Source organism: Gopherus evgoodei, chromosome 1, assembly GCF_007399415.2.
Source record: "Gopherus evgoodei ecotype Sinaloan lineage chromosome 1, rGopEvg1_v1.p, whole genome shotgun sequence".
NCBI classification, from domain to species: domain Eukaryota; kingdom Metazoa; phylum Chordata; order Testudines; family Testudinidae; genus Gopherus; species Gopherus evgoodei.
The window spans coordinates 247,828,718-247,856,302 of record NC_044322.1 but is presented as its reverse complement, the minus strand read 5'-3'; the positions used below and the strand labels follow the sequence as shown (position 1 = coordinate 247,856,302).

The 27,585-nt window shown below is 43.3% G+C and overlaps 1 protein-coding gene across 2 annotated transcripts; it reads left to right on the top strand.

The window, feature by feature from the left end:
- Positions 1 to 2,063: 2,063 nt before the first annotated feature.
- MGST1 (microsomal glutathione S-transferase 1) lies at positions 2,064 to 18,377 on the top strand. Of its 2 annotated transcripts, none has more exons than XM_030542067.1 (4): positions 2,064 to 2,396; positions 12,686 to 12,833; positions 14,011 to 14,105; positions 17,729 to 18,377. In XM_030542067.1, exons 2-4 carry the CDS (start codon positions 12,708 to 12,710, stop codon positions 17,973 to 17,975), a joined length of 468 nt encoding a protein of 155 aa, XP_030397927.1. In that variant the 5' UTR covers positions 2,064 to 2,396; positions 12,686 to 12,707; the 3' UTR covers positions 17,976 to 18,377. The 2 variants fall into 2 exon arrangements, with proteins under 2 accessions (XP_030397927.1, XP_030397920.1); XM_030542060.1 differs by lacking the exon at positions 2,064 to 2,396 and adding an exon at positions 2,475 to 2,671.
- The last annotated feature ends 9,208 nt before the right edge of the window (positions 18,378 to 27,585 follow it).

Here is a 27,585-nt window from a genome sequence, read left to right as displayed (position 1 = left end):
ACTTGACAGAGTAAGTGTTACTCAATGTGAATGAAGATTGCAAAATTCAGCCTTGGGTATCAACTTTAACAACAGGACTGTGACTCTGCAGTCTTTTCTCAAGTGAATAGTTCCATGATTGGGTAGTCATATTAGGGCTGCAAGGGCAGGTATTTTATTGGTGTAATGAGGTATACATGTGTTGCAAGGTCAGTGAATCACTGAGAACATAGACCAGCTTTTAAAGGTCTTTAGGCACATAAACAGGTAGTTAGATACCTAAATCCACCATGTAGGCACCACTGGCATTTTCAAAGTTGTAGCTCAGGTGCTGCCTACCCTCCCAAGATTTCCCTCTGTCCGCATTTTCAAAGCGGCCTAAGCGCTGCTGCTACCCTGCAACTAATGAACTGCTCAGAAGCCAAAGCCCAGAGGCCCAGAAGCAGAATTCTTAAACTAGACAGGGTGGCTTATCTTGCCAGCAGGACTCTGTCCTGTAGGCATGCTCTGTTATCTGTCGGACCTTGCAGCACCAGGGCCAGATGCAGGCCACGGATAGGTGCTGGGGCAACATAGCATCTCCACAAAAGACAACCAGAGCTTGGGGAAATATAGGGTGAGTGTGAGAGGGGAGTTAAGTTTGAGCAGGAGTTGGAGATAAATATAGGAGTGGAGGAGTTGGCTGCTAGGGCATGAGATACCTACATGACTTACCTAGTTTAGGCTGGTTTGTGGCTGAGGATCACGAGAAGGGGGAGGTGCCGATTTCTGGTCCTTTACACAGGCGCACTAGGCCTAAGCCCCTTTCCTCTCCTCACCCCTTTCTATGGCATTTCACTCCTGGCTAGCTTACACAGCTCCTGGCTCATCTGGCTGACTTCTGAGGATCCCTTTGCTAGGCATTTAACTACCCCCATGAACTTTGTAAGGAGCCTTGGTGCATGGAGATGCCTAACTCAGGGCTGAAAATTCCACTAGGTGGCAAGCTTCCTAGGAGGTAAGCATTGGTCTTCTCAGTCCAACAACACCTAAAGCCCTTTAAAATCAGCCCCTATTTGCCTAGGACAAGTTTGACAGCAATGCTGGCATTTTACACAATGTGTCCATTTTGTACCTATTTCTGATCTGCCACATGGTGGTGAGGCTGCTTCTGAAATTTTTTTCTCCCAGAGTTAGTTCTTCTTTCTTTTTCACTTCTTGATAGATGGATAGACTGCAGTTTTGTTTCCTTGTTCTGACCTGGTTAGTCTGAATGCTTCGGCATAACAATGATCAGAATGACACAGTCACAGGATCATTGTCACTGATGCTGAGGGAGAAACGGAAAGGAAGTTTCAAAGTCCAGTTTCTCTCTTTCTTCAAGTCCTAGTGCGCTGGCTGATAAAATCCATGGCACATGCTGAATCTCTCTTCTCTTTTTTAGTACAAGACTTTCACTTCCTGCAAAAGCTAATTGTGAGTGACCTGCTCACTGTTTTGTAAAGGAAACTTTTGCTACTAGGCAAGCCCAAGTCACTTTTGAAAATGGCAGTTAGGCTCCTCACTCACTCAGGGTCTTTTGAAAACATTATCCATTGTGTATTTGTAATGGAGATGGGCCCAAATTGCACCTTTTGGATTTCAACACTCTCCCAAAATCCAGGATTGTTCAGATTGGTGTTCAGAGGGTATGATTCAGACATCTCTCTCAGGAAACAAACTGTGAACCTCTTTATTCACACTGCAAAGATATCATTAGCTGGTGTAGTTACACTGAAGTCAGTGAGACTGCTTGCGTAGGCACCTGCCCACCAGTGGGAGTGAGGGGTTCATTCACTATATAGCATGGACTTGTAACCCAAGCATAATGGAAACATTCCCAAGGCCTGTTAAAATGCAAGGAAAAACAAAACACCATTAACAAACTCCCAGAGAGGAATGGTGCATGCTATTGGCCAAGTGCTTTCCTCAAGTTTCCTTCCTAACCTTGAAACACTGGAGCTGTTACAAAAGATCCAAAGCCTGCCTCTTTCCCTACTTGCAACACACCCAGGGGAGTGTGATCCTCAGAGCTAAGGGGTAATCATGCTAGGAAGTGAGGGAGCGGGGTGGAGGGCAGCAGGAGAATGAAGGTGGGTGGAAGGGAAGGAGAGAAGGTGATAGCAGGAGAGTAGGGAAAGATCCCATCAGAGTGGCAGGGAAGAGGTAGGTAGGAGGGAGCCGGCCAAGGAAAGTATCTAAGGGGGAGGAAAAGTGGGCTGGAGTGAAGGGAACAAGCCAGGCAGGGGGTCCAGGCAGAAGAGGTGGGGAATTTAGCTAGGGGCGTGCCAGGAAAGAGGGCGAGCTGCTCCAGGGGGCGGGCCGGCAGCTGTGAGCGCAGATCCAGAGCTGCGTCTGTGCGTGTGAACCTGTCGCCTGCCCAGCCGATCGCAAACCAGGTGCGTTCAGTGCGCCCCCTGGGCCGGGGCGCGTCGGGGGGGGGGGCGGGCAGACGCTGTGGGGTGCGGGGTGTCTCCCGGTTGCCACTTGTGTGCTGCGGGGGCTACATGGCTCACGGAAGCCCAGCAACGCGCCTTCCCCGCATGGATCCGAACTCCAGCCCGAGAGTCAGAGCTGGGCCCCAGGCGCAAAGTTCAGCTCCAAACTTCCTTCGGTTCGGAGTCCCTCCGGCCCGGCGCGAGTGGATCCCCAAAGTGGATCCTTCTTGGCTGAGGTTTGTAAGAGAAAGGGCCAGGGAGCAGCGATGAGTGAATTGTGCCGTCGCGAGACACTGATTGGCTTTGTGTTCTGCAAACTAGGCTGCTGTTTTCTTAAGGGATGATCGTGTTATTCTTGTGACTGCCAGTAATGCTTTCTATCCCTGTGCACGCACTCCCATCCAGATGAAGGGGACTCCCCCTGTGTCCGATAATTTTAATGAGGCTGTTTTGCATGGGCAAAATTGCTTCCTTCCCTAGGTATTTGCAGGATTGGGACTCATGTTTGTATATTTCAAAACATAACAAACACCTAAGGTTGTGTGGACAAACTTGAAATATTTTAAGGCGATTGCAACCTACTTACAAAAATTCAGCTCTGAAATAAACAGGGTCCCAAATGATTTAAATTACTTAAAAAACAAAGCCCTCCACTGAGGATATATTACTCCTGTGGCCCGCCCCCAAATTAATTAAACTAACTTTGAGAGTTAGTGTAATTACATGTAAAACTTTGACCTGAGGAAGAACTCGGTGCTTGGGATGTTGTCAAGATGCAGGGTAAGGCAGTAATTCTTCTCGGTGCTTTTTGCCATGAATGAATTACTTGTGTATTTTTTTTTTAAAAAAATCAAGTCAGCATGATTGTGAGTACACTGACCTATCCTTGTGCCCACTGTGTACAGGGATGATGCAAGGAGAAGGCTGATAAGGTTTATTAGTATGAAATTGCAGAGTCATGGCTCTGAGCAAGTGAACTGGCCTCTGAAGATAAGAGGAGGATTAAACAAAGACTGTGAATGGCTTGCCAACTACAGAACCAGTTTCTCCTCCCTTGGTTTTCACACCTCAACTGCTAGAACAGGGTCTCATCCTCCCTGATTGAACTGACCTCATTATCTCTAGCTTGCTTGCATATATATACCTGCCCCTGGAAATTTCCACTACATGCATCTGACAAAGTGGGTATTCACCCACGAAAGCTCATGCTCCAAAACATCTGTTAGTCTATAAGGTGCCACAGGATTCTTTGCTGCTTTATCAGAGCAGGAGTACTGTGCTAGAGTTGTGAAATTCTTCAGACAGATGGCAACTGTAGTGAGATACGTGAAGTCGTTTTTGTGGATCCACAGAATGAAAAAAGATTATAAATCAAAATAGGTGGTATGAGGAACTGCGGGTTTGAGGGAGACCACAAGATCTTTATCCATGTTTGCAAGAGAGGAAAATGTTGAACCACTGCTCTTGAGATGCTGAGGCCATGTTGATATTACATGTTAAAATGTTCTTTAAATTGATTTAGATATAAAGCCTGCATGCAGATACTCTTAAATCAATAAATTTGTTTATCTCAATCTAGTTTTAACTGATTCTTTATTAATTCAAGATCAATTGATATAAGCCAATTTTAAACTAATTTAAATGTATCCACACTGTGGTTTTGCCCTAGTTTAACTAAATCAGGGGTTCTCAAACTGAGGGTTGGGACCCCTGAGGGGGTCATGAGGTTATTATGGGGGGTCACAAGCTGTCAGCCTGCACCCCAAACCCTGCTTTGCATCCAGCATTTATAATGGTGTTAAATATATAAAAGTGTATTTAATTTGAGGGGGGGATCACACTCAGAGGTTTGCTATGTGAAAGGGGTCACCAGTACAGAAGTTTGAGAACCACTGAACTAAATGATCTTTAAAAGAACACACATAGTTAAACTAGTGCGGTTTGGGTCTGATCTACATGACACAGCTTACATGGACCTAACTATGTTAGTATACACACTACAGCATTGTTCCTGCTGATATAAGTGCCTTATGACTCTGACATAGTAACTCCATCTCCACGAGAGGCGTAGGGTTCGTGTCAATTTAGTTACAGCGATGCTGTGTCTGTGTAGTCACAGTGTTGACACTGCATTAGTTACATTGGCTGTTGATTATCTTGTCAATTTCAGGGCTTCAGCCCCGGGCTCTCTGCTCAGGAAAGCGAGAAGCCCAGGTGGCTGCCCCCTGCTCCCCACGGGGAACAGAGAGGCGAGAGCCTGGGGAGGCAGCTGGGTTCCTGGCAGGGTGCTGCATGGAGCTGAGAGCCCTGGCTCTCAGCACACTGCCCCTCATCAGTTGGTGAAGCGCTCCTGGTGAGAACATGCACCACCAACAGAAGGAGGGTAGCATGGACATCAGCCACTGCAGTAATTACTGCAGTGGCAGTAAGTTGACCTAACAAAGGTCAACTCAAGTCTGTAGTATTTTTATGCCTGTAGAGTATACACAAGGCCATTCCACAAAGCACTTGAAACCATTTTCTACAGAGAGTGGCCTCCTTTTGTAGCTTCTCCCTGTACTGAACCCCACTGGACTTTAACAGGAGTACTATGCACAGGAGGCTTGAAGCGTCAGGCCTGCAGTTTGCATCTATGCAGAATTGCAGAGAGCAAGATTTAAACCAAACAAAAATGACGTGCTGGTGCTAAAGCTTCTGGCTGCAATAATGTGGGCAATGGGCTGTTAATCACAATTGTTGTGGAACTGTGACAGACTGGCATGAGTTAACATGGTTCTGCTACATGCGTGGACAAGATCTCTGAGATCTTCCCACTTGAGCTTTGTAGAGTCCAACCAATTCTTCGGGTATGTTTACACTGTGATAAAACACCTGCCACTGGCCCATGTCGGCTGACTAGGGTTGAGGCTGTGGGGCTGTAAAACTGCAAGGTAGATGCTCAGGCTGGAGCCTGGGCTCTGAGATCCTGTGAAGGGGAAAGGTCCAAGAACCCAGGCTCCAGTCCAAGCCTGAACATCTGTCCTGCAGTTTTATAGTCATGCATCCCAAATTAGCTGACATGAGCTGGCGATGGCTGTGCTGTGAGTCTTCTAACACAGTGCAGATGTACCCTAAGCTTATGTCCACAGTAAGGAAAAAAGGTGTTAAAATCCTTGTAAAGACAAGGCAGTTGGAGTTTCACCACAAGTTAGCAGGTCAACCCTAAACTCCTCCATAGTGTTTCCTTTGATCTGAAAATACATGTGAAAACTGCAAACTGCCTTGTCTTCACTAGGATTTTAACACATGAGAATTCACCTTTCCTTCCATCCCTCCCAACCCCCCCTCCCCCCATGAAGACAAGGCCTAAACTTAATAGAAGCTTGGAGCTTCTGAGATCAGTTTTCACAAATACGGAAAATAGGTAAATACAATGTTATAATGAGCATTGGTTGTGACTCCTATAGTTAGGACTATTATGACCCTTTCTCTGAGACACTGTCATACCACTGTTAGCAACAGGCCTTGGCTGTTCAGCAGGCAGACTCTCTCAGGCTGCAGAAGTGCCCTTTTTTGTTTTACTTTCTTTTTTTTTTTTTGATGGTCCCATGAAATTCTGTTAATCTTTGCTGAGAGAAATGGTTAAAGAATCACTGTTTCTTTTCTCTCACCAACGTTTCTCAAGCGACTATTGCAAGCATGCCACATTGCCTTGGGCACATCTGAGAGTTGCTGTAGTGGCGTGTTGGGGAAAGGAGCTGGAATGGGCTTGATTCCTTCACCTCCAGGTCTAGCACTTGGCCCTAGTGATCTGTACCCCAGTCTGGGAGCACTGCATAGAGTAGAGGCCCCACCACCACCTAGTGAATGTGTGGGACAATGGACAGACATTAGCTGATCTGGGTCCATCGACTATCCCGTGGACACAGCTGCTGATGTCCCACAAAACTAGGGATAACAATCGCCTTCTGCTTCTAGCTAATGCAGTCCTGTAGTTGAAGTAGAAGCAGTCTATGCTGCAGTGCTGAAGGGGTCAGGTCAAGATGGTTACGCATGATAGAACTTGTTTTTCTCTCTCTTTTGTAAAAAGAAAGTCTAACCCTCCGAAATCACCTACAAAAGAGCTGTATTGAAAAATAGTAATTGCGGAGTCAAACACTTGTAAGTTAGGAAATGCCAGATTTACGGTTGCCCAAGCAACCTGAATTCGACGCCCTTATGTGTGTGTCTTATGATAAAGTCTCTAATTACAGGATCACATACTATTTTTTCTACAGGATGCCTGCCTCCTTCAGTGCATAGGTTGGTTGCATGAGGGGTCAGAATTATGGCTGCATGGGCAACCACAAATTTAACCTTTACTAACTTTCAAGTGCATGACTTTGCAACCCAAATAACGGTGACCTTAATGTAGGTTTTTGTTGGTGGTGAGTTTTTTTGTTTTGTTTTTGGTTTGGTTTATGGGTCCATCAAGGGTCCCCCTGATATTATAAGCCACCTGACTTTGCTCTTGTGACTTCTGAACAGAAAACCTACAGCAAAATAACTCTTCAAATTATTCTTTGGGGCAGGGACAGTCTTTTACAGAATACTTGTACAGTGTCTAGCACAGTGGGGCTTTGATCTCATCTGAGGGGCCTAGGCACTACTGCAATACAAAGGTTTTATTTAATCTTGATTATTTTATGTAACATATAGCTCTGACATAAAGGTCCATCCTCTCCAGAACATTATGCTGTTGAGAACAGTCTCCATGGAACTCCTTTAAAAAGCCTTGGGAAAAGAATTTGCAGTTGCCTATTCTTTTCTCGTTAACCAACTTTTTTTTTTTTTAGTGTAATCTTTTCCTGCTAATGGGGGTAAAACCTGTTCTTAAAAATGCTTTCTAAAGGGGTGAAATACTTAAGCAAGTTTTGCTTTGATTACAAAGCAGGGTCGTGTCCCTGAGTAGATGGAAATGAAGTGGTTACCTTCAAATACTGATAATGCACTCAAATATGTGAATAGCTTTATTGCAAAAAATGAGGTACTCATATCTATTATTTAAATATCATACTAATACATATAGTATGTTGCTGATACTTTTAAGTAAAAATAAAATCATTCTTCAACCCAGAAGAGACCTATCGTATATACTAGTTCATAAGCCGAATTCTTTTTAGTAAAAAAGGGAAGCACCAGAGAAGGGAGTCAGCTTATGAACAGGTATAGAGGGGGAGAGGTGAGACACAGCCCCTCTCCCCAACAGAGGGAGCAAGGAGAGGCACCACAGCCAGAAGGGAAGAGGCGGGGCCAGAGTCTCTCCCCTTCTGGCCATGCTGCTCTCTCCCCAGCCTCCAAAGCAGCTGCAGTTCTGGGGCTGGTAGGCTGCAGCCGTGCCACTTGGCCCCACCCCCCAGAGCAGGCTGTGGCCACGCCGCTGGAGCACGCTGCAGCCATGCCACCTGACCCAGCCCGCTGGAACATGCTGTGGCCACACCGTCCACCAGAGCAGCTCCAGTCGGGCCAGAGACATCCTCCCCAGATAAGGTGGGAAGGTATGGGATGGGGAGAATATGGGGGTCCTGGGGTAGGGGTGGGGGGTGGTCACAGGGTTACTCCCCTGACTCCTAGCTTCTCCCCCCTAAAAAATTTCCCCACTAGTTGCTGTGCCGGCCCGTCAGGGTAAGCAGCTGGCGCACCGGGACACTTTGTTTACTTAGGTTTACCTCCGTGCCTGCGGGCACTTGAGGTAAACAAACCATCTCGGCCTGCCAGCGGCTTATCCTGATGGCCCGGGAGCCAAAGTTTGCTGACCCCTGAATTATAGGGTCGGCTTATGAACACGTATTAAAAATTTCCATTTTATTTATCCATCTTGGGAGGGGGGGTCGATTTTATAAATTAACCGGCTTATGATCGAGTATATACGGTATTTCTGGCTACCATCATGTACCCTGTAACCAGTTCTGATTCCTAAACAGTTTAAAATAAACAAACAAAAATGCCAAATCTGATGCTTCTGTTCTTTACAGGGTACGAGCAATTTATATGTGGGGAAAGGAACGGGGTGTGTGTCTGTGTGTGTGAGAGAGAGAGAGACACACACACACACAGACAGACAAACACACAAGACAGTGAATCACTAAAAGCACTAATACTTTGTTTTTAGTATAAATGTTCATTTGTATGTATAAGTGTTTTAAGAGTGTATTGGCAGCTACCCATGCCTTCCCTGCTCACACTTAAAGGTCACCAACAAAGCCAAGTGGGCGGAATGGATTAGCACCCTGCTTCTTTGCAATATAATACCGAAGACTGCAATTCTTTTTTTTGGGGGGTGGGTTTAGTGCCCTTTTAAAAAAAAACAGAAAACCCCAAACATAAATAGAATTACAGAAATGAAGGGCTGGAAGGAATCTCAAGAGGTCATCTAGTCCATCCGACCCATCTGAGGCAGGATTCAATATACTTAGACCATCCCTAACAAGTGTTTGTCTAACCTGTTCTTTAAAATCTTCGATTATGGGGATTCCACAACCTCCCTAGTCTAACCTGTTCTAGTTCTTCACTAATTTTTATAGTTTTTCCTGGTATTTAACCTACATTTTCTTACTGCAAACTAAGCTGATTACTTCTTATCCTGCCTTCAGTGGACATGGAGAACAATTGATCACCGTCCTCTTTGTAATGACCTTTCACATATTTGAAAACTGTTATGTCCCCTCTTCGCTTTCCTTTAGGCCTCGTCTTCCGGTGTTCACACTCTTTACCTTTGCTTTTTGTAATGTCATGACTGTACTCAGGGCCGGCTTTAGGCCGATTCCCCCGAATAGTGCCCCGTGCCTTAGGCGCCTTTTAAATTTTTTAATTCTTTTTACATACCCAGTGGCGGTGTAGGACTTCGGCAGGGGGTCCTTCACTCGCTCCAGGTCTTCAGCGGCATTTCGGTGTCGGGGGTGGTCCTTCAGTGCCGCAGAAGACCTGGAGCGAGTGAAGGACCCCCCACCACCGAAGTGCTGCCGAAGACCTGGACCGCCGGGTATTCAAATGGGGCCCCGCACTTCTTAAAGCTGGCCCTGACTGTACTAGCAAGCAAGTTTACTTAAAATATCTGCTCAATTTGCAGCACCAGTCAGCAAACTACAGAATGCTCAAACCTGCAGAAGAGCTCTGTGTAGCTTCAAAGCTTGTCTCTTTCACGAATAGAAATTGGTCCAATAAAAGATACTTACATGGCTGCAACAATGCTGTAAACAGAATGTTAAGAGCCATTCGGAAAGGGATAAATAATAAGACAGATAATATGATAATGCTGCTGTATATATAGCTATGATACACCCACATCTTGAATACTGCATGCAGTTCTGATTGCCTCATCTCAAAAAAGATATATTTGAGTTGGAAAAGGTACAGAGAAGGGCCACAAGAATGATTATGGGTATGGAACAGCTTCCATACAAGGAAGAGGGAAGGGATAGCTCAGTGGTTTGAGCATTGGCCTGCTAAACCCAGGGTTGTGAGTTCAATTCTTGAGGGGGCCACTTAGGGATCTGGGGCAAAAATCAGAACTTGGTCCTGCTAGTGAAGGCAGAGGTGTCATGGTATAATTCCCCAATCTGAACCTTAGAGTCCAAAAATGGGGGACCAGCATGAATTCCTCTAAGCTTAATTACCAGCTTAGATTTGATAAGATGCCACCACCCAAAAAATTATAGTGTTTTGGGGCACTCTGGTGCCCCCAAAAACCTTCCCTGGGGACCCCAAGACCCAAATTCCTTGAGTCTTACAGCAAAGGGGAATAAACCATTTCCCCCCCTTCTCCTTTCTTCCTCCCAGATCTTTCCCTCCCTGGGTACACTATGAGATCACTGTGATTCAAACTCCTTGAATCACAACACAGAGAAATCAGGTTTTTTTTCTCCCCCTTCTCTCCCCCTCCCAGGCATTCCCTCCCTGGGCTATCCTGGAGAGAGAGACAGATTCAAGCTCCGTGAATCTAAACAAAGGGATTCCACCTTTCCCCCCTCCCTTCTCTCTCCCTGTCTCTCACCAATTTCCTGGTAGGTACAGGCTCAATTCCCTTGAGCCTCAACAAGGGGAAAAAATCAAACAAGTCTTAAAAAGCAAAACTTTTAATAAAAAAGAAAGAAAAAAGTAAAAGTTGTCTCTGTAATTTAGATGGTAAAAGTTACAGGGCCTTTCAGCTTATGGACACTAGAGAGAAGCCCCCCCCCAGCAAAATACAATTTTAAATACTCCCAGCAAACTACACATTTGCAAATACAGAAAACAATCAAAAGACTAAACTCGCCTTTTCCTGATACTTACTAAAATTAGAACAGAAGAGATTTTTTCAGAAAGATTGGAGGAATCTGCTTACATGTCTGGTCCCTCTCAGAATCCAGAGAGAACAAAGCAAAACCCAAAAAAACACAAACAAAGGCTTCCCTCCACCGAGATTTTAAAGTATCTTGTTTCCTGATTGGTCCTCTGATCAGGTATTTTTGTTTTACCATTTGTTAACCCTTTACAGGTAAAAGAGACATTAACCCTTAACTATCTGTTTATGACAAGGGGGCTGGACTCGATGACCTTCTGAGGTGCCTTCCAGTTCTGGGAGATAGGTATATCTCCAATTATTATTTATTTATTTAGAGATTAAAAAGATTCAGACTGTTCAGCTTAGAAGAGAGATCGGCTATGACAGAGGTCTATATAGTCATGAGTGATGTGGAGAAAGTGAATGGGAAAGTGTTATTTACCCCTTCAGAGAACACAAGAACCAGAGGTTGCCCAATGAAGTTTGTAGACAGCAGATTTAAACCAACATAAGCAAGTACTGCTTCACACGGTGCATAGTGAGCCTGTGGAATTCAAAAAAAAATAATTGGGAATTTCATAGAGGATACGTCCATCAGTGGCTATTGGCCAAGATGGTCAGGGATGCAACCCTATGCTCTGGGTAGCCCTAAACATCTGACTGCCAAAGCCTGAGAGTGGACAACAGGGAGATGGGTCACTCGATAATTGCCCTGTTCTGTTCATTCCCTCTTAAGCATCTGGCATGCCTCGCTGGGTTAAATGGATCATGAGCCTGACCCTCTACAGCCATTCTTAAGATCTTGTGGATATTTATGGGAAAAACAAGTTGTAAATGAGTGTTTTTGGGAAGCATATTTTGAAGTTGTGGATGTAAGAACTTGTCCCAGAAATACCATGCAATAAGTTACACTCACTCAGTCAGGTAACAGACAGTACTATGTACCCAGCCATAGCAAACCAAAATATTTTGATTTATTTCCAGAAATTGTTTGGTGAATAATCTTGAATAACAAATAAATTCAATCATCCTATTTGTGAACGAAACAGAAGAAGTGGCTAAAGTGTCAAATATTCCACCAGAAAATATATAGCTTTGATATAGTTCTGATTTTTGCCTGGGATACTTGGTTTACCACTCCTACTCTTAAAAATCTAAACACACAAAATAGCATGGAATCTCTGACAGAAGTGGTTAGAATTTAATACTATATAACTTCTGTAAGAGAGTGGCTTAGTCCCAATCTGCCACTACAGGGCCCTGTAATGCCTTGTTGGGGTATCTGTTTTGTTCTGTCTCAAGTACCACCTACTGAATCCCCAACATATAGGAGTGTTCTTCGGTGCCTCCAGTTGAAGTAGACATAAGTCTCTATGGCATGTTCTTGATGAAAACAAGACTGATTAGATACATTTCTTCTCCTGTCTTTTTTTCTTCCAGTGATGGTCTGGTGGAGCCTTTTGATAACCCATATCTATATCCTGAGCAGGCTCAAATGCATGCAACTTTAATTATTCTGCTAGTAATAAAAGTTCATTATATAATATTAAGTGGAAAGATAAACTTAGGACTGTCTCATCGCACCCACCGAACTTGTGAGGGAAAAGACATTGAAGAAGTCAGTCTAACTTCATGCTAAGGGAAAGTCTTGACTACGTTTGTAGTGCTGATGACTGAAGGTGTATTATGTTCTGTAATTAAACTGTTTTTCTTTGTGTGGTTGTTTGTTAAATGTTTTGGCTGCATATTTTCATGACTCAATGAACAATTCCTTGAAAAGGAGAACTATAGAGCACCAAGAGGACTTTTTAGAGTTGCAGCTTAGTGAAGATAGAGAGTTTAGGCATAGAGTTATTAAGTCACAGCCTTAATTATGGCGTTGCTACAGCGCTGCTAAGGAAAGCTGTTCTAGTCAATGTATCATCATACTTCCATTTGTTACACTCTTGGTCTAAATTTTCTCTTGTAGGCCTTCAGTGAGATACGCAGAAATGGCTGAACTTGCCCAGCTAATTGACAGCGAGGTGTTCCTGGCTTATGCTACCTACACAACCATTGTCCTTTTAAAAATGATGCTAATGAGTGTTACAACAGCATTCTTCAGAATAACAAGAAAGGTAAAAAACCAGGGATGTAATGTGGCAGAACCGATTGAGATTCACATTAAAATACAAAAGTATCAAAAGTATCTCTTTCCTTTTCTACTTTAAATACTTATTATTATTATTATTATTATTCTAATAATATTCAGTTCCTTTCCTTAGTCTGGTGGTGCTTCATTTAATGTCACTAATAGAAAATGCCTACCAGCGTAATTACAAGGGAGTCTCTTTTACAGACACATTTGAGTTACTGTATCTTTCTGCTCCTGAAACTATTCCATTCTTCTATATAGAAATCCTTGTGGATTCTCTCTTGTTGCGCAGAACGCGCTGTCTCTTGAGCACATACCTTATAAAGCAGATATTGTGTGATTTTTTTTTTTTGTGCCAAACTAACCAAATAATAATTGGGGGTGGGAGGGTGGGGAGGAAATTCACAGATTGCCAAGCTGTGTGTATTGCAGTATTCAGTCTGGAAGTAACAAAGGACTGTATAGCTAGGTGAGAGGAGAGATAATGGCCTCCTAACTGGTTTAAAGGCAGATGAGAGGGGAGAAGCCCACCTGGCTACTGCTGCCACATGGGAATCTGAGGGAAGAAAGCAAGCAAGCTGGCAGCAATTATACCTACCATCTCTTCTAGATGGCTTCCCAGACCAATCATACCACTTCTGTCTTGGCAAGGTTGAGTTTCAGTCAGCTTCCACTTTCTTCCAGCCCTCACTATAACTGAGGCCTCATCCACACACACAGATTGTATTGCATTAAGCTATACTGTTATAGTTAGAGCAGTACAGCTCTACTAGTGTGGACACAGATCTACTGATGCAAAGCACCTTTATACCAATATGACTATTCCCAAATGGGAATAAGCTATACTGATATAAGGCACCTTTTTTACCAGTATATCTGCTTCCGCACTAGGGCATGTAGCATTATAACTACATAGGAAAAAAAATCCCACCCCTCACTCACGTAGTTCTAGTACAAAAGCTGTTATGTAGAGTAGGCTTGATTTTTTTTTCAGTTTACAAGGCTTTGGTGCACATATGTAACATCAGTTAGGATTACTAGGATGTTAGGGATGTTCTTTAAGAGAACACACACCAAGCTGCAGGAAGCTTTTATATCTTAGCAAGAAGAGCTGCATTTCTTCTAATGCATTTGGTGGGGTTGTGTGTTTGTTTGAACAGGCATTTAGTAACCCAGAAGATACAGTAACGTTTGGCAAAGGTGAGAATGCTAAGAAGTACCTGCGGACTGACCCAGACGTTGAACGTGTGCGCAGGTAATACCACAGAAGTCTATCAGAACGATTCTTGGGTAGCAGAATAAAGCTATTTTAGAGAATGAATTACAGCCCATTTTCTCTAGGTCCCATATATAATTTGTTTTGTTTATGTGGTAATCTAATGGAACAAGTGTCTAAAAAGAACACAATCTGATCAGCGTATGTATTGTTAATTTTATGTATGTATTTAAATATTATTTATCTGGGTGGGCAAGGGCTGATTGTGAATGAAAGCCTGATCCTGAGCAATATCCAATGTGTGTATGACGTGGGGGGCGGGGGGGGAGGAAGATTGTAAACTAAGCTTAAAAACTGGACTGACCTTCAGTGGGTGATAGTAAGTATAAATAAGCTTCTTATGCAACTTGCACACGAACAGCTGTGGTTACTGACCTTTCCTATTCAACTCTTGCTAATACAAAGGAAATGCTGAGGAAGAGGAATAGTGTATTACCTATTCAAATCATGGAATTCAAGATAATATCACAGGGCCCAGTCTGGCGAGGAGTTGTACTGAGTAGGAGTTGAGGCCTTTTCTCTCTTTGCATAATGGAATCCACAGGTTCCCTACTGTTGCACTAGTTATACAGGAAGATATAATCCTATATTGTGTTAAAAAAATGGTGATATGTCACTTAGCAGTGTATTAGAAGTTAAGTGTTTCCATTCTGCCAGGAGCCTTTCTCTAGGGGCTGAATATTGGTTTGAAACTTTTTTTGCTTTTATTTAGCTTGCGGTGACATTCATCTATACTCTCCCAAAAATATTACTTACAGATACTTTTTGACAAATCATTACTAATCCCCCTGCTGTCCCCCCGAAAAAGGAAATTTTTCATTTAATTCAACTTTAATGAAGACTAGTGACTTATGTGATATAGTATAAAAAAAAAGCAAAGCAAAAGGGATTTTATCAATATAAAAATGGCTAATAAACATGGCCCACAACTCTTTCTCCTAATGGCTTTAATGTGAAGTTATATCTTTATTCCCACTGCTGGGGAGCAAGCTATCAAATGTCAGTGATGGGGAAGACTCTTTTAACATAAGCAACAAGACTCTTTGGAACCATCACTAGGAATCAAATGCATCCTTGCAAAGGTAGATTTATGTAGAGAGGATTCCATGTATCCTGATTTCCAGTTAATGGAAACATATTGCTGGGAACCAATCCCATCCCATTAACATCACTGTGAAGGGGATTTGGATATTGGCACTGGTTTACTACCAACTCTTTTGGGAAGAAATCCCCCAGGTGAGGGAAAGTTTGTGAGGCAGCAGCCAAGGAAGGAATTGCTGGGACACCTTCCCTCACTGCAGCCCTGCAAACTTGTGGCTGGTGCTCTTTGTTCCAGCTCCTCCTTCTGCAAATCTGCCTGCACACAGGCAGTAACAGGCTGCAGGCTGGGAAGTGAGGCTGTGGGCAGATCAGTAGTGGGGAGAGGGGCTGCAGCCTGGATGGCAGAGATGCAGAGTGCCTGAATTTTTCGGGCTGCACCCTGCTTCAGGAAGCTGCATCCAGGGAAGGAAGTGCTGTGATATGCTGAGCCCTAAGAGAGAGCTCAGGGAGAAGTATGATGCAGCCCCAGTACCTCTGCTCCATGTAGAAAGCCCTGGCATCTGGGCTGCAGCCTTTCTCCTTACCACTGTCCGGCCTGCAGGGCTGCAGCCAGGAAAGGCATGTCCTTGCACTACCTTCTCTGGCTACAGCCTCGCAAACTCGCTGTCCACTTATTAGCAACTGCTGGATGGTAGCAATTTTTTGCTGGCCACGCAGGGATTTTTAATAAGTGGAATCTACTGTAGTTCCTTGAAGTCTGTTCTGAGTGACCACCAATGAGTCCAGGGCACTTCTTTATAAGCCTGAGGGGGTTCTCTGAGGATACTGGCCAAAAGTTCCCCATCTCCCCCTCTGTTGTGCAGTGAGTTGTTTGCTAGTGTCCACTTGGATGATGTGCACAAAAGTGGCTGCATTTCAGTGAGAAGTCATTCCTGTACGTGTATAGCTTCAAAAAGGTGGAAAGGCCATGTGAAGGTAGAGTAAATTGTCCATGTAGGATACACTGTTATTTAAAAAAAAAAACAAACACAAACAACCTACTAGAATTACACCCACAAATCAGTGTTAAGATTCTGTCCTAAGCCCTCCTCCCCCAAAGCCATAGACAGAGCCATAATTAGGCATGTTAGCACCCAGGGTGAGCAATCATATTTATAACCCCTGCTGTTTTTTTCCCCATTATTTTTCCACCCCGGCGGCTTTGCACCCTGGGTGACTGCCCCGCTCGTCCCACCCTGGTTATGGCCCTGGCCATTGATTCCTGTGTTGATGCTTCCACAGAACAGTTAACTCAGCCCAGTTCAACTTATTCAATTAACATTGCAACACACATTCTTTTTACAGCAGTGGTTAACTTTATATGGTGTTGGCAAATAGTTATTATGGGTTGTTGTTTTTTTTTTTTTGCAAACTTCATGACAACTGTGAAGAATGAAGCATACTGTAAGAGTGATTTAGTTTCAGTTGGGTTTATTAATGTAAGAAGAGGCCTAATAACATTTCTATGTTTAATATATATTTTTAGTGTGTTTCTGCTTTTATGATAAAAAGCAATGCAAACAGTTCCTAATCTGTTACTGGCTAGCAGGCAAACCTAAAATAATTAATGGTAGTGCCAGACAGCAAAGCACTTGCTTGAATTAAATTTTCCCAAAGTTGTGGAAGCAGAGGAAGAGTTCTATGGGAGGTGTGGAAGAGCATTTTCAGATCTGGGGTTTTGGTTTGGGCCCATTTCAGATAATTTGATTTATGGCATCAAAATAACAATACCTGAAAACTGTGTGGCCTACCAGTGGAGAAGAAACAACCAGAGGAACAAATGGGACACTCATTAGGCCAGAGTGCTCAAAAAAGAATGTTCTGCAAGATGGCTGACTGTCAGGCACTTTGATTGGGAGGAATAAACTATTTGTGCATTGAAGTTTGTCATGAAAATTAATTCATAAAGGCAATGCTGCAGACTATCAAGGATAGCTGAAATAATGCATATTAAAGTACTTTCTAAAGAATTCATTAGACTGACTATCCAATACAGCTTTAATATTTTGGAGTGCTTTTCAGTTAAATTGTACCTCCAATGCACTCCAGGAATTACAGCTATAAAATTTAAAACACAAAATTAAAGCCAGGGGAAAGGGAAGGGAGTTGAGGGACATGCCCCTAAAAAATATGTTTTTCATATTAACTCTTTATTGAGTCTATGATTGTACATCACAGGTTCTCAAACTGGGGGTTGGGACCCCTCAGGGGGTCGTGAAGTTATTATATGGGGGAGGTCATGAACTGTCAGCCTCTACCTCAAACTCTGCTTTGCATCCAGTATTTATAGTGGTGTTAAATTTATAAAAAAGTGTTTTTAATTTATAAGAGGGGTCATACTCAGAGGTTTGCTATGTGAAAGGGATCACCAGTACAAAAGTTTGAGAACCACTGATGTGCATAAAGATAAATGTGTGTTAATCTGGTCCTTAGTTGTTAGCACTGCTTTGAAGATAAAGTAGAACTTTCTAAGTCTTTTTGAAACCAATGCTTTATTCTGTACAACAACTTTCTTTCCCCAGAGGCCACCTGAACGACCTTGAAAACATTGTCCCGTTTATTGGCATTGGTCTGCTCTATGCCCTGAGTGGCCCTGCTCTGTCCACAGCCTTGCTGCACTTCAGGATCTTCGTTGGGGCTAGAATCTTTCACACTATTGCGTATTTGACGCCTCTCCCCCAGCCCAGCAGAGGCTTGTCTTGGGCAGCTGGGTATGCAGTTACCATCTCAATGGCATACAGGGTGCTGACAACTGGATTGTACCTGTAATTAGAACACAGCCTCATCACCCCCTAGACATTCCACACGAAGTTTCCAATAGTACACTAGATTAAACATGGCTATCTTAAATGAACTGTCAAATCTTCGTAACAATTTTTACATGGTGACTAGGGCTGCATTTTTAACAAAGAGGCTCTTCATTCCTGTTTGAAATGTTTCTCTTCAAAGCAAAAAAGTTCCCTCCCCATGTCCTCTCTATTCACAGTCTGCTCTGCCAAAAAACATTAGTTTGAATGTTCTCCCTGTGATTTGTTGAAGGCTTAAGATTCTGAACATATGACAGTGCTATATCTATAGCGTGTATGGTGATTTTCTACAGATGCACTCTTTTGGGCTGTATCTCCGAAGCCTAAATCAATAAAGACAAGAAAAAAAAATGTGTGTTTTGAATTTTTGTTTTTGTTTTGACTCCTCTAACTGCAGCCAGCAAATAGGATGTCACAATGAATCAGAGAGAGATTCAAATCGTACAGTTCTTTTGAGGAATGTTTACCTTAATAATAAGATATAGCAAGTAATGCCAGGCCTTGCAAAGAATTTTTGATGAAATTGTTGTTGGTGTAATCCACTATGGGATTACAAAATGAAACTCCAGCAGATCAATTTTCTCAGGCTAATAGCATATTTAATATATATATATATATTGTGTGTGTATATATATATATTTTTTTTTTCTGGACTAGATTCTGTTTTGTTACACAGATGAAAATTTTAATTAACTTTTTGGAGTTACTGCAGATTTATGGCTGTGTAGCAGCCCTTTTGAGGAGGGGCTTCTTCATGATGGGAAAGAACCACATAAGAGAAAGAGCTAGAGTTTGCTTATGTATATTCCTGGAAGATACATAGGTGACTATCTACTGAATGCATATGTTGTGGTGTGTTTCAAAAATAGATCAATAATGGAAGATCTTGCTCAGAAAGTGCAGGATAAAGCTTAAACTTGCTGCTGATGTTAATTTGAATGTGTGAATGTCACAAATGTTTCATAAAATACCAAAGCAGTGCTTGAATCTTTCATGTCTATTCTCTGTCAGTCTTACTCAGTTAAGATCACTGGGTTCACGTGCAGATGTGTTTGAAGAAGTGGCTACTTTTTTTAACCTACGGTGTGTGGTGCATAGGTCGTTACCAAGAATGAGCATAAGTTCCAGCATCAGAAGCCAATGCCTACTATGTAACTACTCTTTAATAATTACATTAGTTAATCTTGCTGCTGCTTTACCCCAAAATGCGGTCGGTGGGTCTCTCCCTCTCTCTCCCTCCCCCCCCCCCCCCGGAGCTGAGCCATGCTGAATGGGATAGCTCAGTGGTTTGAGCATTGGCCTGCTAAACCCAGGGTTGTGAGTTCAGTCCTGGAGGGGGCCATTTAGGGATCTGGGGGCAAAAATCTGTCTAGGGATTGGTCCTGCTTTGAGCAGGGGGTTGGACTAGATGACCTCCTGAGGTCCCTTCCAACCCTGATATTCTTTGGGTACATCTACACTACCCGCCAGATCAGTGGGTGGTGATTGATCTGACGGGGCTTGATTTATCGCATGTAGTGTAGACACGATAAATCAATCCCCGATCGCTCTCCCATCAGCTGCTGAACTCCAGCTGGGCGAGAGGCGGAAGCAAAGTCAACTGGGGAGCCGTGACAATCTAAGATACGTCGACTTCTGCTACGCTGTTCTCGTAGATGAAGTTGCATATCTTAGATCGATTTCTCCCCACCCAGTGTAGACCAGGCCTATGATTCTATGAAAGGCAGTCCAGGCAGTGTCCTGAGAACACTCTCTCTGCTTCCCCTTTCCAGAGACATTTATTTCCCCTCCCCTCTGCATGTGAGGCATGCTAATTATGGATGCTCAAGAAAATCAATAGCTTGGCAGGCAGGAGTGACTCTTGCAGCCAATTGACATTTTCCCATGTCCCCGCCCTATCTTGTGTTCTTTTAGTTGCAAAGTGACAGAGTTGCAGCATTGCTTCTGAATTGGAGTGTTCCTTGCTGCGGTGTATCCTACAGCTTCCAGGCTATTGAGCTAGTCTCATTTTGTTCCACTTTGGCAAGGAGAAAAAAACCAACAATATCGTATTCAGGAGTATGATCTTTAACTCCATCCGCATCAAATTCCTGTACAGAGGTGAAACATTCCAAAGATAAATACTTAGGGCCTAGCTTTATTTCTGTGATCCTACATTTGAAACAAAAAAACTAGTTTTGAGTCCTTTCCATTTTGCTAATCAGCATCAAAGCTCTAAACATATGCTTCTTAGCTAAGAAATAAGAGAAACTAGATACTTGTGGTTGTACAATATTCTTTTTCTCTTACAGTTGATTACTAAAAAAGTATATTTTGTCTTCCTCTCCCCCTTTCTCCCCATAAAAAGCAAAACAAAAATCTGTGTACACATAGTTAGGAGCAATGATTAACCTACAAAACCTACTTACTGCTATATCAGTTTCAAAGAAACTCCTATTTCCAACTCAATGGGAGGACCTTGAGTAGATTTTCTGGGTAGGTCTCTGCTTTAGGATATGTGATGTGCCCATGTCACTTTCACTGGGAAGATATTAAAACAATATGGATCCTTTTAAAGATAATAAGGGATCACAAGCTATGGTAGACAAATGTAGTAATTAGGTGAGCTAATTTTAACCCTTTTGGGATACAATCTATTTTACTGACTTACTGGGGACTGAGGAGTTCATAAAACCATACATCTTTAAATCACAGTAGATAAGGTGCATAAGTTGCCATATGGTGTATTGCATTGTTTTTATGTCCTTAAAACCACATTGCAGTGACTTCTAGTGCACTGAAGGCACTGGGATGTTGAGTTCTTCATTGATGTAACTCCTCCTACTCCCACAATTGCAGCGAAAAATGGTTTGTATAACTGATCACTTGTAAGATAGGTCAGATCTTAGCTGATTCTGTTATTTAAATTTCTAACTATTAATGTATTCAAATATCAGACAATAAGTGTCTTTCTTTCAGTGCAAGATGCAAGACATCTGGGAAGGACTCCATTTGAGTTATCCATTACTTTTAAGCAACATGACTAGCTCCTGTACCAATTTATTAGAGAATAAAGCAAGAAGGATAAAACTAATTCAGGCTTGCTTCTGGCTTAGATCATTTGCCTCTCTTTGGTCAGCCAAATGTGCAAAAAGTTGCAACATCTGAAAATATGGAAGGAGTGGGGCTTGTGGGTCTGGGGATCTAGCAGAGATGGCATTTAAGGTTGGTGCTGCTAGGGTTTGCACTATACTAGGATCGAGGTAGACAATGCAACTTCCTGTATTGGAAGCGAGACAGGGCACTGTGGTTGTCACTCTTGTCTTCTCATGAAATAACTGCATCTCTGATTGCAAGGCTAGCCATTTTGTGCAGCCAGATAAGCAGAGAGCTCATGGGAGTGGCTAGGGCTGGCTGGCCTAAACATACTCTCATTCTAGGAATGCAGTTCTTGGGTTTGCACGGAAAAAGGTGCAGCTAACTGCTCACCCATTTGGCTGGCTTAAAAGAGCCAATTCTCATTGAAAGTTTCTTGCTGCCTCAAGCCCCTGCCAGTCTCTAAGGGCCATGATGGACCCCAGAATCTCTTCTGTGCAAGTTTCTCATGGTATCTGAGGCACTTGCCTTTGCTCAGAGCTTGGGCGAATCCTTGAGGTGTAGTCCTGCTTCATGCTCAGGTATGGAATAAAAGTAAAAATCTTATTTACTTGAGCTGTGCAACTCCCACTGAAGCTGATATGCTGCACAGATTTAAAAAATGTGGACTAGTGGCCTGAGCTCAAGACCAGAGAGCTGGAAACTCCTGCACTCTGATCTCAGCTTTAGTGATAACCCCCTTTGTGACCTCAAACAAGGTTGCTTAAACCTCTGTGTCTTGGTTTCCATAGCTGTAAAATGAGATGATACACGTCTACCTTGTTTGTAAAATGCAATCAAGAAAGTTGCTATAAAGGTGTGACAGGATGTCCAGTCACAATGGGTGAGATTTTTTAAAGGTATTTAGGCACCTGCAGATACGGATGGGTGGCTGGTGGGATTTTGAAAGAGCTTAAGTGCCTAACTTCCATGGAAATCATTTCTTTTCTGCCTTCATCACTGCCTTGTTGCTTTTGAAAATCACACCAGCACCTGTCTTCATCTTCAGGTGCCTAAATACCAAAATCTGGTCCAATCCTCCTTTTGGACAGGGGCTGTTTTCTCAAGCACTTGGGGTAAACATTTCAGAAATACCTAAGTAGTTGAGCCCTGGTCTACATTACAAAGTTAGGTCAACATGAGCCATCTTGTGTCAACATAGTTGTTCCTGTGTCTACACTTAATTTTGTTTCCCACCGATGTAAGCATCTCATTACAGTGGTGCAGTCAGTCCACCTCCCTGAATGGCATTGAACCATGGCTGATGTGTTAAAGTTGGCTCAGCATGAATGTGAACACTGCATTACCTGTGTTGGACCCTAACAGTGCTCCAGCAGCTGTCCCACAATGCCCAACAACACTGACCGCTCTGGTCACAATTGTAAACTCCACCGCCCAGGAGTCATGGATACTAGAAGGCACCCCCACCTTTAAAGCACTGAATTTTTTAAATCCCGTTTCCTGGTTGTCCAGTTTGGCAAGCACATCTTGCTGTTCTCCATTGTTTGCACAACTGCTCAGCTGGTCATGCTGGCTACATGCATGGGATCTTGTGAAGGGGCTGGGGCACACCCTCACACTGACAGAGAAGAGACTAATGAGCACCTCTGGGCAGTTCAACGCCAACCAGGCACACTTTCAAAGCTTGTTCTGCCTGGACGGGGGAACCTAAAAGGGAAAACTTGTCATAGGAAGGGGTGATGAACAGGGAGGAGGCTGCCCTGCCTCAGACTGCTGATAGGGCCTCTCTAAGGGCTTGTCTGCACTGGCACTTTACAGTGCTGCAACTTTCTTGCTCAGGGGTGTGAAAAAACACCCCCCTGAGCGCAGCAAGTTTCAGCAGTGTAAAATACCAGTGTAGACAGTGCACTAGCACTGGGAGCTAGGCCCCTCATGGAGGTGTTTGGGTTTTTTTAGAGCATTGGGAGAGCTCTCTCCTATCTCTCTGCTGTGACTACACAAGCCAAGCCAGTGCTTTAACACTGCCAGTGTAGACTAGACCTGAGAGAGAGAGACCAACAAGCCTCACTGTTTCCGAAGCTGTACTACCGAGCCTCAGGGCAGCATGCCCCATGAGGAGGGGCTGAAGGTGGGCCTTGTGCAGACTAAGCCCTAAGGGCTGACCCAGGAAGACTGCCTGAGTTCAGGTCAATCTTGTTTCTTTTCCATTTCCCATGGACTCCCCTCTCCTAACAGGGACGAATGAGGGGAGAGGACTTTTCTTTGGTTTGTTTGCTCCCAAGAACCCTTTAGGTGTTTGCTGGGGGGAGAGAAAGACATTGAAGGATCTGAAGCTGGGCCCGGAGGGGACTTGATGGGACCCCTGTCCCCCACAGGTATCCTGTGCCTGTAGGGAGAAGAGGCTTTTCCAGCACATCTACAGACCAGCCATAGAAATGTGAACATCTATGAGCAGATTGCACTGGGGGATGCAGGAGAAGGGGTTGACAGAGCTGAACAGCAGTACGGCATGAAACTGCAGCAGGCATACCAGAAGGTCAGGGAGGCCAGCAGTTGATCTGGTGCCAAGCTACAGACTTGACACTTTACGAAGATCTGTATGCCATACTTGGCAGAGATCCCACCACCACCTTGCAGACCACAGTGGATACCTCAGAGGAGCCTGAGATACAGGCACCTGGCATAAACAGCCAGGGAGAGGAGGAAGAGAAGAGGAGGATAGAAAACTTGCAGTGTGTGTGTGTGGGGGGGAACAGTTATTCCATGAGGCAGGACCTGTTTGAGACTCCAGTTGGCCCCATCATTCAAGCACCAGCAAGACCAGTGCAGGGGAAGAAACCTCTAACAAGTGCACAAATGTATTTCCTATTACAGTGAAGGTGCCCCCAACATAGCAGGACACAGCTATTGCCTTTTCATTAATTTACTTGTACTAGAAGAGGTATCAATACAACAAAGTCGTAGAATTGTTACCTGCTTTCCTTTCCCCTGTAGAACTGTGGGGGAGGGGCACATGGAGAAGATTGTTTATGTACACAGGCAGCTATAACCATTGGGATACATTTCTCCCTGAAATACAATCTTGTGAGTAAACAACTCCTCTTCAATCTACCAAAAGCATTATTCAACTGTAATTCTGCGCCAGCTTTCTTTGGTGCTGTCCAGGTGCCTAATGTATGGCTTCATGGGGAATAAGAGGTAGACTGGGTCCCCCAGCATCATTACTAGTACTTCAACATCACTAATTTTAATTCACCTGTCAGAAAAGAAAGTCCCTTGTAGCTTTCTGAACAGTCCTGTTTTCTTAAAGATGTGTGTCACTCACCTTCCCTGAGAGCCAACACTGATGTCATTGAAGGGTCCTCAGTGATCCACCAGTGCTTGCATAACCCTGGAAAATAGCCCTTTTTGTTGTACAATGTGGCAAGGTGCTCTGGTGCCAACACACGGATATGCCTGCCATCTAATGCTCCATCACAATTCAGGAACCCCATTGCTAGAATTCCATCCATTATATCTTGCACATTGATGAGAGCCGCAGTCCTGAGTACCAGGAGCCGATTAATGGCCCTGCACACTTGCATGAAAATGACCAACTATTTACAGCTGCTCCATGAATGCCATTGATGATCTTGAATTGGTTCTCACTATGTCCCACAGCAATCTGACCTCCTGGAAATCATGATGTTCCCCACACCTCTTCTTGCAGTTTTGCAAATATGGGAGGATCGTGTGACCTGTGCTTTCCGTGCTCATGACAATAGTGCAGAGCTTTGCAGGCTCTGGGCTTCTGTCAGAGATGGTGGACACTGACAAGTCCATTGTGGGTTCATAGGATTTTCAAAATAGACATGAAAATTATGGGATAGAGGTGGCATTATGGGGTGGAGAACATTGCATGATTGGAACTTGATCCCACAGTCCCAGTCACCCCCATGTAATTCATTTCTGCCCCACCATGTACAGCCAAAACTTCCCAAAAGACAGTGTGCTGGTCGGTGGCAATTTACATACTGGGACACGTCCCCGTGGTGCTCTGCACTGTGCATTGACAAGCATTCCTGGTGAGTAAGCACAGCATCGATGCAAGGAGTCAAATATGCACTCGCACAAGCAATATACTAATTGTGTCAGCTTTATGCTGATGTAACATGCATCGGCAAAAGTTTGTAGTGTAGATGTGCCCTTAGGCACCCAAGACTATATCTACAGTGTACTGGCAGCAGCATGTAGTGTACACATAGCTACATGCTGCAGTGAAAAGCAGGCTGCTCCCGCACTGTAGTGTGTAGCTATATGATGCAATGAAAGGCTTTGGCAGGGAGAAACTCTGGCAGGTCCCAGAGGTGGAGAAAGGCTTCTGCAACAGGGAGCTGCCAGAGCCTTTCACTGTGATAGAGATAGCCGGATACTATATTGCTAGTGTAGATGGGTGAAGGGGGCACCACTTCAGTGGTAGCTCACTTAAGGGTTCAAGAGTGCATTTGCTCACCTAAGAGTGTCTTATTGTCTACACTGCTATTTGTACCTGTGCAAGGTGGCAGTGCAGTGTATGTACTCTATATGATACTGTAAGGAGTGTTACATATCAATCTCAACAGAGGGCAGATTTAAGCTCCAATTAACTTAGGTATTTTTGAAAACTTTACCCATAGTAACTTGGAAGCAGAGCTGAGTGAAATTTTTCAGACAAATTTTATTTGCTGAAAAAGGCAGTTTCAGGTCCACCAATGCTATTTGTGAATTTGCATCAAATTTAGTGACTAGTTTTAGCTTGAAAAAAAAGTTACTTATGTGAAAAACTCAAATCATTTTGACTTTTTCTAACAAAATATTTTGGTTTTTCATTTCAAAATCACATTTCATTTTGAAATTTGACTAAAACTCATTTTAAAAGGGTTAAACCTGAAAGCTAAACACAGCATTTCATTTGGGGATGAACAAAACATTTTGGTTGATCTGACTTTTGTGTGTGTGTGTGTGTGTGTGTGTTTGTGTGTGTGTGTGTGTGTGTGTGGAGGGGAATATTGTTTTGCTGAAGAAAACTGAAAAACATTTGTTTTGGCTTGACCCAAAATGATTTTTTAATTATTTTTGGTACGACAAGTGAACTGAAAAAAAATCAATTATTCTCACAGCTTTCTTTCCTGGAAAGATCTGCTCTTGAATAATTCAGCATTTACCATATTTTTGCCCAGTTACTCACAGTAGCAACTTACACCTGCATCATTAACAATTTCTAGAAAATTTTGATTTCACAGTAGAAATTTCAAAGCCTTTCCCAAACTGAAAATGGAAAAGTATAACTTGAAGAAGAGATTCCACAAAAATACCCCCTTCAACCGTAGCACTTCTTAAAACTAGAGAAAATTCCAACAAGAATTGCTGAAATAAAAAGAATGTGTCAATGCTTCTTGTTTAGAAGATGTTTTCTATTATCTGTTGCAGTGCAAATATTGTGCAGTCTGAGGAGGTGGTTTTCCATGTGCTGCAGGCTGTCAGTGCAACCTTTTACTGATTGCACATTAAAATAACCATATGATCAAACAACTTCAGGCATGAACACTTTGAAAAACTCCCCTTCATACTTCCATTTAAATTAGGGAGAACAATGTCCCTGAATATCTCTGAATAATTGTTTCAAATGTCCAAAACTTTGTTAGTTACTTCCAAACTTAATAGATTTTTAAGGCCAGAAGATCATCTGGTTTGACCTGTTGTGTGTGTAACATAGGCCATAGAATTTCACATGCTTACCCCTGTAATAAGCCAATAATTTGTGTTTGAGTAAAGCATATCTTCCAGAAAGGCTGCTGGTTTTGGTTTGAAGACAGCTGAGATGGAGAATCCACCACTTCTTTCAAGGAGACAAAGGCACTAGTTCTCTTTCAGGTGTATGTATGTGTCAGGTTTGACATTTAAAAAACAAGTCTGAGTGCAAGAAAAACTCGGTAACGTTTTAAATGGACACATTTCTCTTACCGTGCATCCCTTCCTCCCCACACTCTGTTGGAAAAATGAAAACCAGCCGAACAGATTTTTGAGGAATCTTCCACACTTGCAGAAATAATACACTTCTGCTTTAAGAGCAGACAGGGGAAATGTCAGGTGTGCCATATCAATTTTAAACCTTTAACATTGCTAATGCACTACAGCATTTGGAAGTGCATATGTGGGTATTTATGCACTCATACAGGCCCATGTTATGTATTTCTTTGCACATGAGGCAACCAGCATCCCATATCGTGTGTTCCCCGAGTAATAGTATAGCGAGTGGTGCAGGACATGCCTAATGTGCTAGAGGCTGTACATGCTGGATCCTTTTAAAGGATTAACAACTCGCAGAATGCTTTCAAAAATTGCTGTTGAGGTGTTGCCATAGCCCCTTACATGGCAGTTGCTTCTACAGCCACAATCTACCTTTCTGAAAGTTGTCAGATTTGGGATCCATTTATTTTTATTGCATTAAAGGTGAAACGATTCTAACAATGGGCAGG

What these genes read in the sequence shown, in the direction of transcription:
- MGST1 (XM_030542060.1), top strand. Translation starts at nt 2,505, where the DNA reads ATGGCTCACGGAAGCCCAGCAACGCGCCTTCCCCGCATGGATCCGAAC. An exon ending in GTGGATCCTTCTTGGCTGAG is followed by an intron (nt 2,672 to 12,685) that starts GTTTGTAAGAGA and finishes TTTCTCTTGTAG; the next exon opens with GCCTTCAGTGAGATACGCAG. An exon ending in TCTTCAGAATAACAAGAAAG is followed by an intron (nt 12,834 to 14,010) that starts GTAAAAAACCAG and finishes TTGTTTGAACAG; the next exon opens with GCATTTAGTAACCCAGAAGA.